General features: G+C 37.4%; 2 protein-coding genes across 3 annotated transcripts in view; both read left to right on the forward strand.

The window, feature by feature from the left end:
• The first annotated feature begins 666 nt into the window (after positions 1–666).
• On the forward strand, positions 667–4973 carry LOC128622807 (granzyme K). Its single transcript, XM_053649561.1, has 5 exons — positions 667–1038; positions 1131–1275; positions 3066–3213; positions 3370–3639; positions 3877–4973. Exons 1-5 carry the CDS (start codon positions 984–986, stop codon positions 4045–4047), a joined length of 789 nt encoding a protein of 262 aa, XP_053505536.1. The 5' UTR covers positions 667–983; the 3' UTR covers positions 4048–4973.
• A 7980-nt stretch (positions 4974–12953) lies between these two features.
• The window catches only part of rai14 (retinoic acid induced 14), a 66473-nt gene continuing 61182 nt past the window's right edge, over positions 12954–18244 (forward strand). The window contains exons 1-2 of one of the 2 annotated variants that reach the window (XM_053648039.1): positions 12954–13336; positions 16682–16753. In XM_053648039.1, coding sequence (XP_053504014.1) covers positions 16718–16753 — 36 coding nt within the window. In that variant the 5' untranslated portion in view covers positions 12954–13336; positions 16682–16717. The remainder of the gene's footprint in view (positions 13337–16681; positions 16754–18244) is intronic. The other variant, XM_053648040.1, reaches the window with a different exon arrangement.

The following is an 18244-nucleotide window of genomic DNA, read 5'->3' on the forward strand; positions in this document are numbered from 1 at the left end:
GCTTCAGAACAACCCTCTAGAATTCTAGATACAGTAGTGCTTGAACGTTCGTGAACCCTTTAGAATTTTCTATATATCTGCATAAATATTAGCTAAAATATGATCAGATTTTTTTTTAAAGTAGTCCTAAAAGTAGATAAACGGATTAATCAATCAATTAAACAAATCAGACAAAAATATTATACTTGGTCATGTATTTATTAAGGAAAATGATTCAGTATTACATATCTGTGGTAAAAGAATGTGAACCTCTAGGATTAGCAGTTTAATTTGAAGGTGAAATCAGAGTCAGGTGATTTCAACCAATAGGATGACAATCAGGTGTGAGTGAGCACCCTGTTTTATTTAAATAACAGGGATCTATCAAAGTCTGATCAAACACATGTTTGTGGAAGTGAATCCTGGCGTGAACAAAGGAGATCTCTCAGGACCTCAGAAAAAGAGTTGTTGATGTTCATCAGGCTGGAAAAGGTTACAAAACCATCTCTAGAATGTTTGGACTCCTCTGATCTACAGTCAGATAGATTGTGTACAAATGGAGGAAATTCAAGACCATTGTTACCCTCCCCATGAGTGGTCGACCAACAAAGATTGAGAAATCTAAAGTGTTCACAAATTTGGCTTGTCGAAAAAAGTAATAAAACATAATATAAGTTGCTGCGATGGTTGCTGTTACCATGGAAACTGTTTATTACAGGTTGCTCAATCATAATAAATTTTTAAGATGTGATTTTTTTTTTTTTTCATTGTTGATGGTTTGGAAACTCACACATATCATACCTGCGAGTGTTTATGCAAGCTGCATGCATCACATCACATCACAAGCCCACATGGAACACATCTGTATGCGTGAGAATGTCGACACCCACAAAGCTGACCACAAACGATATGCAGTTTCCTCCCGTGTCTTCTATGCCTCATCTTTAAAGCTTTACTTTCATTGCTCATAATCCAGTCCTCATTTCTGCACTCAAGAGCACACCATGCACGTGCAACAACGTTCCCTTCTTCTGATTCTCACCTTGTTTCAAGCAACAGGTAAAGTTCTTCTGTTTATTATTTATGGAAATCGTTGAAATCTCCCCACTGAACCATTTTAGCCTCTGTAATGCCACTCATTCTTTTTACAGCTTGCTCAGGCAGTTTCATCATAGGAGGCCGAGAGGTCAAAAAACCTAAACCATGGATGGCCTCAGTCCAGTGCCAGAAATCGCACATCTGTGGAGGAACTCTTATTCATCAGCAGTGGGTTCTGACAGCTGCACACTGCAAAACGTGCGCAAACTATTTTTTTTTTTAAATGTTTTATTCTGTGCTACTGTTATGAAACAGTCACTAAATCATTGTTAGGCTATGTATAGTGCACTTGGTGTTCTTCAAAAATATCTTTGGATAGATTCTTTAGATAGTGTACTTTACTACTTAGAGAAGAAGATTTCTTTTGAAGGGTTTGTCAAGCATTCTTTTGATTGTTACATGTTTTTTACTTCTTAGAAAAAAGCTTCTTTAGTGATTTTCTTTCTTTCTTTCTTTTTTAGAATGAAGTATTCTTCCTTCCTTCCTCATTTAAGTGTTTTTCACTTGCGTGGAACGTTCTCTGTTGCACTTTTAAATATGGTTCTTCAGTGGTTCTGTTCATAGTTAGGTGTGGTTCACATCCTAACAAATGGATAAGATGTAAGAAAGAAACTTTTCTTCAAAGGTTTCTTTCATAATTAAGTATTCTTCCCTTCTTTGGAACCCTTTTCTTATACATTCTTAGAAAAAAAGCATTCTTCGAGGATTCGCAAGGGTTCTTTTGATAGCTATGTGTTCTCCACTTTCTTGCAACCCTCTCTGATACACTCTTGGGGGGAAAAAAAACGGTTCTTCACGTTCTTGAGGAAAGAGTGAAGCGTTGAAGAAAGAGGGTACAAAATGAAATGAACCCGTTTTCTTTGGAAAATACTAAAATTATTTTTAAAAAATGCAATTTTAAAGACAATTAAAAAGATAACAATAATAATCATGATCTCAGTTTTGAGCAAAACAATTTTCGTTCTTATTGTTTAGCTTTAACATTTTCTACATTTTACTGTAGATATAACATATATAACTGAATATCGGAGGCTTCTGTGCGTGGTTTCTCATTCACACTCTATTTTTAATTTTGTGAAGACAGCGACGACAACGATCTAAGTATGAGGTTTTGGCAGCAGATTAAGTGCGATTAAGTGTTAATTGCTCATAGATATTTCAATAATTAAATAAAACTTGCTGGTGTTCATAAAATTACCCTTGATTGAAAGTCTTTTTGGTTTTTAAAGCTGAATTATGTCATTTAAATGACCTTAAAGGCTAAATTTACATTCTTTATGTCTACGTACATGACCTTGAACAAAAGATGTACAACCAGCTTGGATATATTTTAGCACAAAATTTCCTAAACATTTATGCAGAAATATTTATTTATTTCTGTGACCACAATCCTTGCCATTAAATTACAGATATACTGTTTAAAATAGGGCTATTGTACCATTTGTACATTTTATCATAAGTCAGTAATATAAATGTGTAACTTACAAACTCATGTAATGCTTATCTCACAGTTTTAAATCGATATTCAGTTAATGTTTAGGCATATACGTGTATTTGTTTTCTTGGCTGGTGTTGTTCGACTGAGTCAGAATCACTCGATGTTGTAAAAAATAAATAAATAAATAAACTAGCCATGGTAGGTGAACAGAGAAATTTGTATATTTTTATTTTTAAACTCTTATACTAGTACAGAGTGTCATGATAGCAAAAAAGAGACGTATACATTCTTAATTTAAATGCATTTAAGTTTGAATGTCACTTCCAATAACGTCAATAACGTCGTCATAGTTAGATCGAACATTTATAATATGTATTTGCAAAATAAATTAATGGACATTGTGAGTTTCTCTCATGACACCATTCATAAATCAAGCAACATGACCTGGGGGTTCTTTACTTGAAAACCCCTGGTTTAGCACCTTTTTTTTCTGGGAGTGAATAAAATGTACAATATGCTTCATTTAACCACCGTTTGAATTTTGTTTCAGTTTTTTTAAATCTAAACCAATCGAAGTGCTTCTCGGTGCTCACTCTCTGACAAAGGACAAAAATGCTATGCGAGTGAAAGTCCTGAGCTTTCACATCCCACCAGAGTTCAGTGCTACAACTAAGGTTCATGACATCATGCTCCTGAAGGTAAAGATTCTTGTAAAGAATAAATTGTCAAAAGAATTTCTGTAAAGCCGGGTGCACACTGTGTGGATTTTAATAGTCTTTCGTGGCCAAAATCGTACAGTGTGAACCCGGCTTAAGTCACAGTGCATTAAGATTTTTATGCCATTTTTTTCCCAGCTCCAAGACAAAGTCCAGCTTAAGAAAAACAAGGTAGACGTTAAGAAGATTCCCAAATCAGGCAAAGACATCCCAGCAGGGACAAAATGTGAAGTAAGAGGGTGGGGAACCACTCATGTAAAAAACCGTAAGGCCTGTGACACCTTGCAAGAGGTGGAGGTGACGGTGGTGGACAGGGAACTGTGTAACTGCTACTACAACAGCAACCCTACCATCACTGCCAACATGCTGTGTGCAGGAAACAAGCAGAGGGACAAAGATGCATGCTGGGTAAGTCGAGCCATTCTACAATTAGGGGTACATGTAACATCAACCAAAATTGACAGATCAGTTAGTTCTTGACTACAACATATTCACCTATGGCCAGCTTAATTAAGGAACAAAACATGACAGGACGTACTTAACCATATCATCGATGTCCCTGTGAATGAGCTATTACTATAGGAACAATAAAGTATTTTTGAGAGTGTTAATATAAACTTGTGTTAATTGATGCTGTATTTTCAGGGGGATTCTGGCGGACCTCTGGAGTGTAAGAAAAACATTGTGGGTGTGGTGTCAGGAGGAAATGGCTGTGGCGAACCCAAAAAACCTGGTGTCTATACTCTTCTCTCAAAGGGACACATTGACTGGATCAACAACATAATTAAAAAGCAATCCAACAGCACAGAGGCTTAGAAACACAACATTTATCAGTGCTTGCAGTATATATATCGTGTCATATACAGTATCTGTCCGCATATACATGAGGTATATTTGCTTGCTTGTTGGTTTTATTTCATCTTTTACTTCACACATATAGCTGAAATTGAACAGTACAGCAAAAAAAAAAAAAAAAAAAAAAACAAGAAAGAAAGAAAAGAACTGGTTGCTTAGCTATACATGTACTCAATCAGCCAAGACATGTTTGGGGTCTTGAAAGCTGCCTCTTTCATTTTTGAAGAAATATAGAGCTGTGGTTGTTTTTCTCAGTGATTTTGTCCTTTTGTTCATGTGTGTTGTTTTCTTTTAGATAACAGTGTGTCTTACAGAGTCAGAAACCACATCTTAAGGTCAGCTTGAGACACTCCACAAAGTGGAGATACCACTTTCACACACACATTTAGTGCAAACTTTAGACACGTCTTTGCCGAAGCACAGGTTTCATTGGTAATTTTGAGCAATACTGGTAACAGCCACGTAAAAAAAGATACTGTAAGTTAGGAATAAAACACTGTGTGTGGTGCTGTTACAGAAAAAGAATCACCATAATGGTTTTGTTACCACGCTGAAGAAACAGCAGGTCCCCGAGTGTTTTATTCATTTTATACAGGAGCACAGCAATTAGTGGAGTGCAATTATTTATTTCTTAACAAACAACACATCATATTTTCAGTCCTTTTATTGTTGCATTTAATGTTGTGGAATGTCTGTGAAACAAGTTAGTCATTCTTTCACCAGACTCTTGTTTTCCACCCTATTGAAGTTAATCAAATAAAAATCATTTAAAAAAAAAAACCCCGCAACTTGTCATGTTACTAAGAAACCTATGTTACAAGCACTGACACCAGAGATTCATTCCACAGATATTAAATACACGTGCAAACGTTTGTGGAAAATCAGGTGTAATTGTAAAAATAAAAGTTTGTCCTTACAGAAAACTTTACTGTATGAATGATTACAAACGTTGCCATACAAGTCACTTTGAACGAGCGGTTACTATAGAAACAATAAATAAATAAATAAATAAATAAATATGTGAGTTGCAGCTACACCACTGTCTGAAGACCTGTAGCGTAAGAGGTTTGTTTGTTGTGGGTTTACACTCGGGTGCATCCTGACAATTCTTTCACTGAAACGTCTGCTCGGGTCCCAACACAAACGAGCCAAAGCCTCCTGCTGACAGCACATGGCCAATTTCAGACACCCACAGAGTAGCTGAGAACACGAGCAGCCTAAAAACGTGAAAAATTCTTTCAAAATCGGCTCAGGAAAAAATCCTTCACTTGGAGAATTTGCTTATTCTTTATAAAAATATTTCATAACAACTTTCTGGCATTGTGAAACGTGCTTGCTTGTGTTTACGACACTTATTTTTTATTTCCTACTGAAAGCTCACTGTTGTCAAATGAATGAATAGAAATGTGAATGTAATTGATCATAATTAATATGAGAATCATGTTGGTTGATCCTCATTCACATGAAGAAAAGGATGCAAAGGATCCCAAATGGAAAAGTAATACATTTCAAAATATATGCATGTAAAATATGCAGAAAAGCATCTCAGAATGCACAACACTTCAAACCTTGAGGTGGACGAGCTACAACGGCAGAAGACCACATCAGGTTCCACTCCTGTCAGCCAAGAATAAGAATCTGAGGCACTCGTGGGCACAGACTCACAGGACACTCAACAGGACAGTTGACAGTTCATTTTTTTCTAATCAGATGGAAATGAGTGAGAATAATTCCACATATAGGGTGCATTCTGGGATTTTGAATCAAATGTGCTGTCTCCACTAATTCTATGCTGGATTTCTCACTAATATCACATCAAATGTCACTGGGAAAGGGTGAGTGAGAAAATAACCTCTTACAGCAAGAAGAGAAGTATATAAGATAATAAGAAAATTTAAAAAAAAAACACCACCGACCCAAATATTTGCACCATAATCACTTAAAAAAAATTCAACACAAATATTCAACACAAGTATTTCAACATAAACTTATTTCGTGTATTTCATTGTAGAGTTTTCCTTTAAAGGTAGAAATTCAACAAAATCCAGCAGAGATGGTCTCCTGAGATCTGAGTGAGCGAGCTATGGAATCTACTCTGATATATTATTTTAAGTGCCATTCCCTGTATTTACTATAGACAATTTTGCACTGCAGTGTTCCTTGCTCAGTAAAGGACTTTAATCAATCTAAGTGAGGTTTCAGGTCCAAGTACTGTGGTCTTCCTGTGACTTTTATGGCCTTTAGCAGTTATGAAATATAAAGATGGATGGCTTTCAGAAGGCGTCCTTTATCTCAAAGTTCTGAGGAAAATAAGAGAGAGAGAGAGAGAGAGAGAGAGTGAGAGAGAGACATGACTGAAATGTGAGAGATGACAGGACTGTACTACCCCCTACTGGATAACTAGCAATTAAAATGCATTCACCCCCTCAAAACGCCCTTCAGCATTCCACTGGAATCAATAAAGCCTACAAGTTTTAGCCTAATATGCTTCCAAATCAAGTGAGCATAAATCGGTTCTGACTAGCAAAATCTCCACTTCAACATACTGTATTTACACTCATTTTGACTAGTTAAAGTTCCAGTTCTATGTATGTCTGTATAAGTACATTTGATTTCAGATAGCGGTTGAATTCTGGATTCTGATTGGTCAGAAGGTGTTGATTAATTTTCTCTAACAGCGGCTCTGACAGTAGCGCAGCTGTCACAGGTTTCTATAGAAATGACATTCACAGGGATTTGTATGGTGGACATTAACTAAGTCTAATCATAAACAGATCTTTTAAAAATATCATGTGTAATTATTAATATGGTGAAGTTTTGTGTGCTTTCCAGTGTCTCTGTAACATGTCACTTTTTAACTTAGACAAAAGAAGAGAGGCTGGTGAGGGAACAACCATTTATACTATAGCTGCTATAATGTAACTGATAACAGGAACTTATATGTTTCATGGACGTTTCATGGGGACGTTTCATGGGGACGTTTCATGGGGACGTTTCATGGGATGTCTGTGGCTCAGGTGGTAGAGCGGGTTGTCCGCTAATTGTAGGGTTGGTGGTTTGATTCCGGGCCCACATGACTCCACATGCTGAAGTGTCCTTGGGCACTGAACCTCAAGGTTGCTCTCAATGGCAAGCTAGTGCCTTGCATGGCAGCTCTGCTACCATTGGTGTGTGAGTGAGTGTGTGTGAATGGGTGAATGAGACACAGTGTAAAGTGCTTTGGATAAAAGCGCTATATAAGTGCCCTGTTTATGGACATTCAACAGTAAATGCAACTATAAATGGACCAAAATCTATGATGTGTCCCTCTTTAATAATAAAAAAAATAATTGTTGGTAAATTACTGTGGTATAAAATAAATAAATAAATAAATAAATAAAACACTTCTATAGGAAAATAATCAACTTTGGCCTCCACATTATTGATTATTTTCCTGTAACAGTGTGTCTTACTACTTACCTCACTAGTAGAAATGGAAGCTCTATAGGTCCCTATAATTATGACTCATCATATCTTAAATATACATTATCACTAGTCAGAAACACGCCACAGTTGACTTGTCAAAATTGAATTGCAGATAACAGAAATGGTGAGTCCTTGTAAACGAAGGATAAAGTAGCGTATGCCTAATCAATAGTCTGATATGTCACCTTGGATTTATGACTCCATCGTACCTAGTTTGCATAGAATTGAGAAAGCCTCAGTTGAAATGTTGTTTGTCGCTGAAATTATGGCTCTGTATTCTTCATGTACATGAAAAAGAAAGGAAAGCTGACGCTTTGTGCTTGCTTGGGCGAACGTAGAGTGACCACATGCTCCTGTGGCTTGTTTTGTTGAATTCCTCAGGATCTTAGTTCTTAAAGATCACACCTCTAATGCAGATCTGATATATTGACTAGTTGATATTTCTAGTAGATATTTAGATTTACTACTAATAAAAGCTGCACTGCAGATATTCTGAATAATTTTTAGTAGCTGTCAAAACTGATCCAAGATGGCGGCGCGGCAGGGCATTCAGGCTATCAGCAACTGCAAGACAACATCACCCACCTGTGACAGTGATGCCTCCCTTCCAGATGTGCTGAACAGATCTTTCTTAAGAGACAGCAACACACATTGGATCATAGAAATAATACAAAATGCATCGAAATATTTTATTATTATTTTTTTTTCCAGAGGTCTCTAAAGATTCAAGTCCATTTATGTGTAGATTATTAAAAATCCGCCAACACTCCACAGGACATCAAAACTGTTTCAATCCTTAAATAATGGTGATCTATCAATATTTAAGAAGTGGAAGTGAAAAGCGTAATGCATTTTAGATTAATTCCAACCTCATGTCTAAATGATAAGGCCTGTCTATAATCATAAATCCCGTAAGACGGACTATGGAGTTGTGAGCGATATACTGTAGGTGTCCATCAATATTGAACTGAGAGTTAAGTCTTTGACATATTGAGGACAGTGGATATTTCTGTCCCAGTTCACAGGCTGATAAACAGGATTCTTGGCTTTATATCAACAACATTTTAGAGGAGAGAACATTCTTCCCTGCACTGAAGGGCAAATTGTCTGTAATGAAAGCTATTGTTAAAGGCTTAGAGAGCGGCTGTAAAGGTAACACTCGGAAATGGACTTTAAGGCTGGCGTTAATGAGGCAATTTGGACAATTATTTAACAGCTGTGACACTGTAAACATTTATTATTATTATTATTATTATTATTATTATTATTATTCAAGCCATGAATAAATTCAGATAAATAGATTTCCATACACTGTTCCTAACCAATTTGGCTTATATTTCAGTGGAGTACGTCACACTGAGTGATTGTTTTAAAGAAGTTAAGAGAAAACGAGACCTTGGCTAAATAGGACTTGGAAATATACAGTGCCTCCAGAAAGTATTCACCGCCCAAAGATTATTTCTCTTTTTGCTGTATTGCAACATCAAATTTAAACATATCAGAAATGGATTTTTTTTTCCCCTCTGCTCATTTTAAAGTGACTCTCTACAGAAATACAATGAAATAAAGTATTTAGAATTATTTGAACATTTTCAATGGCTTAATCGATAAGTATTCACCCACTCAGTGTGAATTTTCCTTTTGCAGTAATTACAGATTTGAACTGTCATTTGAGTTTACAAGAGTATTCACGAGAATACTTTCTGGAGGCACTGTACCTCACATCATGCTGCATTGTTGGATTAAAGCACATTGTTGTGTGTGAGAGAGATCTGTTTGTGTGCAGTGTTTACTTAAGCACATAACGTGAACCGTGTACTTTGGCTTTATTGTGGTAGAGAACATTGCACAGTGTGCTGAGGGAGAGCTCAGAAGAGTGCACTTCAGTGTGACTTTATATTGTTAAATCTTAAGTAACATCCCAAAACTCTACTTGAATCTCTATTGGAGAATCCATGATCCATAAGTCTTATTGGAGCATCCAAAACCAGTATCCGAACAGCTATTGGAGAACGGAAAGCCCATTCTCAAAGCCCATTCTCAAAGCCCTATTGGAGAACCCATACCCAGTTCCTGAAGTCCTGTTAGAGGACCTAAAGTCAGTTGACAGAACTTGTTCTTAAAGACCTACCGGAGAAACCAAAGCCAGTTAACATCCCCAATCCAGTTCCCAATGGTCTGTTAGAAGATTCAAAGCCTGATGCCTAAATCCTTCTGGAGGACTGTGGCGAGGAGGAGGGAGGGGCCAGGCTGTGAGGACGCATACCTGGCACTGAGTTGTCGAGGTCTCTCCAGCAGCATGCCCCTCCTCCTTCTTGGGTTTTGGCACCAATGTAACAAGCATCAAAGACACGCAAGGAGAAGGTGGGAATAGGCTGAACGTAAATAAAGTAAAAGTTTAATAATGAACAAAACATAACAGAAAACACACAAACATAACTCCAACACAAAGTGCATGTGTGTCTCTCTCTCTGGCATTTCCCATCGCTCCTTTATCACATTTTCCCACTGATGAAACAACTCACTTCTAGGTGTGCATCCTCACAACCTGGCCCCTTCCTCCTCCTCGCTACAAGGACCCACAACCTGGTCACAACCCCTGGTTCCAAACCCTGTTGGAGGACCCAAAGCTCTATTAATGGTTTCAAATATCTGGTCTCAAAGCTCTATTATATGTTCCAAATGCACTGCCCCAAAAGCTATATTTTATGTCCCAAAGCCCATGTGATCCTCGTGACCTCTGACAGTTGTAAAATATAAAGATGGATGACATCCGAAAGTCTTCCTCAAGATATTATCCATCTATCTAAAGATTAAACAGCGCCTGAGAAGATAAGAAAGAAGAGACATGGCCCAGAATGATGAAAGTATGATTGAAATGTCAGTAGATATGACAGGACAGTTCACTTTCATGACTTTCATGAAAGTTCCTTTGATCAATCTCCACACTTGGCTACACTTGCGAATAACACAGTGTGTAAATATTAGACATAGCACAGTGCTCGGCAGGCTGAGATGTTTGTTGTTATTTGGATAATATGTATTAAATGGTGCTATTTGATATTTTCCATACAGAATATAGAATTGTTTAACCTAAAGTTATTTAAATCTCCAGTAGCAAACAACTCTGTTTCAATCCTTAATTCAATTGAACACTTCTTTCTAATTCTAGATTATACTGAATTCAGTAAATAATTAGTACATTGATATTCTTATCGATGGCCATTAACTTGCATCCCATTTACATATTATCTGATGGATTCCCACATCAGCACAGAGGGCAGTGAATGAAACGCGATTCTTATTATGTTCATAGGGAGATTTTGCTCATTATCGTATCCCTTGGTGCGCTCACTATGTGGTAAAGGCACTAATGATATCAGCAAAAGGGTTCTGAGAGAATCTGTTCTGTAAAATTATAATTCCATTTTATTATATTTATATTCTATATACACTATGTACAGGATTATGATGATGATGGTGATTCTTCTTCTTCTTCTTGTTATTATTAGTATGCTGTAGGCCTATTAATGTTTTATGCACTCTCTTTAAAATATAGAAAAATGCACTAAATAGTAGTTCTAAGGGTGGACATAAAGCACAGGCAAGTGGTCCATGTTTTTAAAAAATTATTATTATTATTATTTTTTATTTAGTTAGAGGGGTGGAACTCACCCTTGTCAAAGTTATTATATTTATAATTATTAGCCTGTTTGACTGGTCACCAAACCTCAGTAATTCAAGAACATATCATCTATAAATAATGTCAGATTAGACACTATGTGTTGACTCTATGACTAATAAATAACTATCATATTAATATACATAGGGCAGTGCTGGCTCAACGGTTTAGGCTCTGGATCACTGATCAGAAGGTCGGTGTTTCAAGCTCCAGCACTTCCAAGCTGCCACTGTTGGGCCCTTGAGCGAGGCCCTTAACCCTCTCTGCTCCAGGGTTGCCATACTGTATCATGGCTGACCCTTTGCTCTGACCCCAACCTCCTAACAAGCTGGGATATGTGAAGAAAAAAATTTCACTGTGCTGTAATGTATATATGACAAATAAAGGCTTCTTATACTTATTATTATTATTATTTTTCTATTCAAATAATGTTTATGAAACGTTCATAAATCTGTACAGGGATATGTGGAATTTCTTTTACAGTTAAACAGGCTGCAAAACTGTGGAGCACGCTTAGCACTAGATAATCAGTGTGCAAGTAAAATTGCACACTGTTCGCATATCCACCTTGTGGCGCACTTCGCAAACACGCTGCTTCGGTTTTTATCGCAGATTCACTGAGAAGGTTGAGTTCTTGCACCACAGCAGGTGTCTACACAAACTATCCTACCTGTTGAGAGGTCCGACCAAGGCGCATGCGCACTTCACTTTTGCCTGTCCATTCCTGCTTCTTCATATAAATATAGGCTATAGTTTAAAGCTGGAGGCATGTTTGATCCTGTTGAAATATGCCGCCTGTAGTTTTATGCTGGTGGCGGTTTCTTGTTAGTTCAGAGTAATAAAATAGACAAGATAGCACGACAAATTCTCGCTATTGTTTTATGGAGACCTTTATGAATGGACAGTTTGATAAGTTGGGACAGATCGGGAATTTTTTTTGAAACTTTAATGGCTAGTACCCTAGACAATAAACAAACAAAACTGACATTCAAAGTATTACGGATAGGCTAGAAAAGTCGGAGAGTGAGAGTATTTATATGAAATATAATAATAATACTTAGGATACACTTTATTATTATTATTATTATTATTATTATTATTAGTAGTAGTAGTAGTAGTAGTAGTAGTAGTAGTGGTGGTGGTGGTGGTAGTAGTAGTAGTAGTAGTAGTAGTAGTAGTATTAGTAGTAGTAGTAGTAGTAGTAGTAGTATTAGTAGTAGTAGTAGTAGTAGTAGTAGTGGTATTAGTAGTAGCAGTAGTAGTAGTAGTAGTAGTAGTAGTAGTAGTATTGTTATTATTATTATACAATGAATGCATATATATAAAATTGGGTGAGATCCTTAGCACTAAACAGTTAAAAAATAAGCAATATCTAAAGAGGAAAGGCACCTGCCTGAGTCTCCTCAAAAAGACTCTACTAATAGTTCACAATTTTAAGCTATTAGGCTACATGTATTTTTTTTTATTAGCCTATTATTATTATTATTATTGTTGTTATTATTATTATTATTATTATTATTATTATTATTATTATTATTCATTTATTTATTTATTTATTTATTTATTTATTTATTTAAAGAGAGATTAGGACCTCAGGCACTCAGTCACGACTATAAGCAAAAGTATATGTGTTATGAATAAATGAAATGTTTTGACTGTTATATATATCTATATAGCCTATATAATTTCAGATGACTATTCGGGTTGAAACGCGCGCGCGAGGCCATGGAGCGGATGACGTCACAGGTTGAATCCCAAACGTGCACACAAAGTGCCCTGTGTGCACAAGGCATGATTTCGTGCACTACATAGAGCACTCCTCCAAGGATCATGGAGCCATTTTGGGACGTGACCGCTTTCCCTTTGCAGGGGGAAACAATGAGAGGCGACTGTGCTCCGATTCCGGCCATTTGAATGGGCTGAGCTGTAGGTTAGGATCTGCGGCGTGTCTCTATAGTTTGATAACAAGACTTCTTATAATAATAATATTAATAATAATAATAACAATAGTACATTACAGCATGGTCAGTGCCATATGAAGCTCTGGGTCTCATCGGGGTGTGTTTGCAACAAAACCGTCCAAGTTCAACTTTTGTAAAGCGGGTGAGTGTCGGGAATCTGGAAACAACACCACACACACACACACACACACACACACACACACACACACACACTGTGTTAAGTGTTGCGGGCAATCTGATTAGTGCTGGACAGCATGTTACATCCTGTTCACTGGAAACCCTTCTGAATGAGCAGCTCATCGAAACCTTGTGTTATAATGTACTTTGTGTTTATTGGTGTCATTTGGAGCACAGTGTTAGCCTTGTTCAGGAACGCTCGTGCTGAAAACACGGTTGTTTGCTTTGCTTATCTGCAGGCTAACCGAGGAAACTTCACTCTCCCCTCTACTGCATTAGGAATACCAATGAACCTGTGTGTGCGTGTGTGCGTGTGTGTGTGTGTGTGTGTGTGTGTGTGTGCGCGCGCGTTAATGTGCATGCTTCTCTATCAACTTATCTACATGCACTTATTGTCTAAACGCTATGCTAGACCAGCAAAGTTATTTTTGTTACTTTTGTGTGTGTGTGTGTGTGTGTGTGTGTGTGTGTTAATGTGCATGCGTCTCTATCAGCTTATCTACATGCACTTATTGTCTAAACGCTATGCTAGACCAGCAAAGTTATTTTTGTTACTTTTGTGTGTGTGTGTTAATGTGCATGCTTCTCTATCAACTTCTCTACATGCACTTATTGTCCAAACGCTATGCTAGACCAGCAAAGTTATTTTTGTTACTTTTGTGTGTGTGTGTGTGTGTGTGTGTGTGTTAATGTGCATGCGTCTCTATCAGTTTATCTACATGCACTTATTGTCTAAACGCTATGCTAGACCAGCAAAGTTATTTTTGTTACTTTTGTGTGTGTGTGTTAATGTGCATGCTTCTCTATCAACTTCTCTACATGCACTTATTGTCCAAACGCTATGCTAGACCAGCAAAGTTATTTTTATGTTACTTTTGTGTGTGTGTGTAGACTTTGTGCAGTGGCATGCTCAGATTGCAGACACAGGATGGTGGGGAAACAATGTTGTCAACTTTTTTTTTTTTTTTTTTCTTTCTTCAGGGAAAGTAGCTAATGCATGCCTAAGAAGTCGCCAGATGACGTCACAGACGTGCAATTCGCAGTATTGGCTGATTTATTTTGCACATCGAAAGTGTGACATAAATTAAGATATATATTTTTGATGACAATTAAAATAGAACAGCGTTATAAGAATGCAGAATGATCGGTTATACGGTGCCTTGTGAAAGTATTCACCCCTCTTGGTATTTTTTTTTCTATTTTGAAACAAACAAGAAATAAGACAACGGAAAAAAAACAAAGAAAACTTGAGTGTGTGTAACTACCCCCCCCTTGCCAAAGTCAGTACTTTGCAGAGCCACCTTTTGGAGCAATTACAGCTCTTGGGGTACATCTGTATAAGCTTGGCACATCTGGCCACTAGGATTTTTGCCCATTCTTCAAGGCAAAACTGCTCCGGCTCCTTCACGTTGGATGGGTTCCGCTGGTGTACAGCAATCTTTAAGTCATACCACAGATTCTCAATTGGATTGAGGTCTGGGTTTTGATGGGCCATTTCAAGACATTTAAATGTTTCCCCTTAAACCACTCGAGTGTTGCTTTAGCAGTATGCTTAGGGTCGTTGTCCTCCTGGAACCTCTGTCCCGGTCTCAAATTTCTGGAAGACTGAAACCGGTTTCCCTCAAGAATTTCCCTGTATTTAGTGCAATCCATCATTCCTTCAATTCTGACCAGTGTCCCAGTCCCTGCTGATGAAAAACATCCCCACAGCATGATGCTGCCACCACCATGCTTAACTGTGGGGATGGTGTTCTCGGGGTGATGAGAGGTGATGGGTTTGCGCCAGACGTAGCGTTTTCCTTGAGGGCCAAAAAGCTCAATTTTAGTCTCATCTGACCAGAATACCTTCTTCCATATATTTGGGGAGTCTCCCACATGCCTTTTAGTGAACAGCAAATGTTTTTTTTTTTTTTTCTTTAAGCAATAATGCCGTTTTTCTGGCCACTCCTCCGTAAAGCCTAGTTCTGTGGAGTGTACGGCTTAAAATGGTCCTATGGACAGATACTCCAATCTCCGCTGTGATGCTTTGCAGCTCCTTCAAGGTTATCTTTGGTCTCTTTGTTGCCTCTCTGATTAATGCCCTCCTTGCCTGGTCCGTGAGGATTGGTGTGGTTATACCCATGTGTCCGTGCTCATTTCACTTTCGCTTTCGAATTAGCGGCAATTGCTTTAACGTTGGGTTCATTATTATTCTTAATGAAAAACACAACAACAACAAAACAGTACAATGACAAACTCTCTTATATTAAGCCAAATTTTCTGCCTCACTTTCGTCATGTGCTAAATGAAGTCTCCTACTGATCTGTGCTGCGACTCTGATTCATTCGGCTCATGCTGAATTGAGCAGACGCGTTCGGGGTTTAATTGTAGAGTCCGTCTTCACGCTCAGAACACGATGTTGCATGCTGTGCCTGCGTCAGACTCATGCTGGGTGTGTGTGGACAGCATTTACCACAAGTTTTATAAATCACGATGATCGCACACAGTTTAATTAAATGTGACGCGGTAATACTAACTGTCTGGGAATTTAATCGTGAAACCGGTAACTCTTTCATCCCTATAATCAATGCTTATTATACCCATGTTTATTAATATGCAAATCATGTGTATGTTTAGTTTATTGCTAAATGTAGTGACAATTAGACAGTAAATAAATGGATTAACATTCCACCGCATGAAGCAAACAAAACGGATCATTAAGCCCAGGGGCAGCAGTATGAATTGTGAGCCCTTTCACAGGTCAGCACACTGGCTCCTCACTCTGAATAATTTCCATTCCCTAGAGTCCCATTAACCTCCTTGTGTACTCGGGGCTCTTGGAAGCACATTAAATTTAAAATTCAGACTTGAAATGTCTACGAGTTTCATGAATCCATTTCGATATCGATTCATGATGCCACAATGTGATTATAAAACATTTATTTATGCATCTAGGGGCAGTTCAGTTTTTAAATAGTTTAGTAGGTTTTTTTTTTTTTGTTTCACACTTTTTTTTTTCCCCTGCCTTTAAAACCTAATGTTATAATTTGTATCCAATATGATATATGAAAAAGGCTTAATGTGTTTATATATGCATATTTAATAGACATTTTAATTAAAAACATTCATGCATAAACCTTTTGTGTACTGACTCATAATTGTTCTAGAGAATCATGATTTATCTAGAAATTAGTGATGCTTCCATTCCCTGAATAAAATGCAATCGATTGTATTTAATACTTAATCAGCTCCATCGAATGTTCATTTCTGTTGTTGTGCTTGGTTTTCGGATGGCAGAATGCCAATAAACAATCTTGGGATTTATTTTCAGACCTGTTTGGACTTGTTGGAATCTGCATGGACTAACATGAAAAGCCTAAAAGCGAAGTTCAGGAAGACTGATGTAAGTATTGACTTTCCGGCGTTTCTTGGTATCTCGATATCGGCTGGTCTTTTGAGTGTGTATTTGGATGGAATGAATGTTTTTGGTGGTCTTCAGGAGGAGGAAGCTGACGCTATCATGTTATACCTCTTACTGGTTTACTAGAAGAAAACTATTTGACATTAGACATGGGCAGTTTGATATTTTTCCAACGTTGCAATAAATCATGGTACACCGTAATGGAAAAGGGTTCCTCAAAAGTTCTTTCGATGGGTAAGCATGAGGGATGCACTGCTATTTTAGACATCAAAACTAGCCAAAATGACCATTAATGCAACAGCATAAAAAAATAAAAATGTTTTCCAAGTAAGTGTCCATGGAATTTCCATTTTAGAGGAGAATTTTCATTTTAAAAAGGAGTTTCCTTTGACGCTCTCACTAATCGAGAACCCTCTCTTGTAATGTTCTACATAAAACCTTTAAGGATGGACAAAAGCCAAGAACCCTTCAAAAGTTCCAGATCTACACATTGTACTGTTTTTTTCCCTTCTATCTCCTAAAGTTAATCAGACAGACATGCAGTGTGTAAATTCCTCTGTTCTGAAGACTTTTCCATGACAGAAAACTTAAAGCTACAGCTTTAACTCTGACTTCTACAGAGTGCTGACACTGGAGACTCCTTCCATAAATGTTTAAATAAACCTCCTTACAGAAATCGTCCCCAGATCAGCAATTAAGTGTTTCTTTGCTAAATACCAGCATGCATTTAATATTTTTAGTATTAGCCTTGGGTTATGTTGCTCTAAAAATGATAATGTATTAGAATAAGTGCATTAATAGAAACCGACATATAATCGCTACTGTCAGAGCCGCTGTTAGAAAATTAATCAATACCTTCTGACCAATCAGAATCCAAAAGAATTCATCAGTGTTGTTGGGATAATCCATGATATTCAGTATGCACTCATTTTTCTTGTGGCCATTTGACAAAATGATCACAGTATTGTGTGTTTGTGTGCAGTGAGATCAATTCTGTCCCATGTGGAATGGGACGTATTTGAAGAAGAAAGCAATTCCTGTTCAAATCCCTATATTCTGAATACAAGTTTGAATAATATATGAAGGACAGAAGCCTCGCTTGTACTGGAATATTCTAGTAAATTTGAACTTTAATTTGATAGGGTAATAGGCAATTATTCGGATATGAAAATTTAATATTGGCACATGCGTAAATAAATGAATATGAACCACTGTGAATTTGATACTGTTTATTATAATGGAGAGAGGCGTCTGTGACCTGTTTAAAAAGTAAAATAGATGCAGTGTATACCAGCTTCCTGTCACTTGAACAACTCGAGACAGACGTGTGAATGTGTGTGTGTGTGTGTGTGTCTCGGAGCTGAGTTATGCCTGGGAGTGTCTTTGCTACACTGGGAATTTTTTGTCTTCCAACAAATGGGAGAAAAGTATCTGAAAGGAAGTGACTTGTTTCCACTGCGGGTGATTCAGCCG

The sequence above is a fragment of the Ictalurus furcatus genome, chromosome 18 (genome assembly GCF_023375685.1).
Source record: "Ictalurus furcatus strain D&B chromosome 18, Billie_1.0, whole genome shotgun sequence".
Classification (NCBI taxonomy): Eukaryota; Metazoa; Chordata; class Actinopteri; order Siluriformes; family Ictaluridae; genus Ictalurus; species Ictalurus furcatus.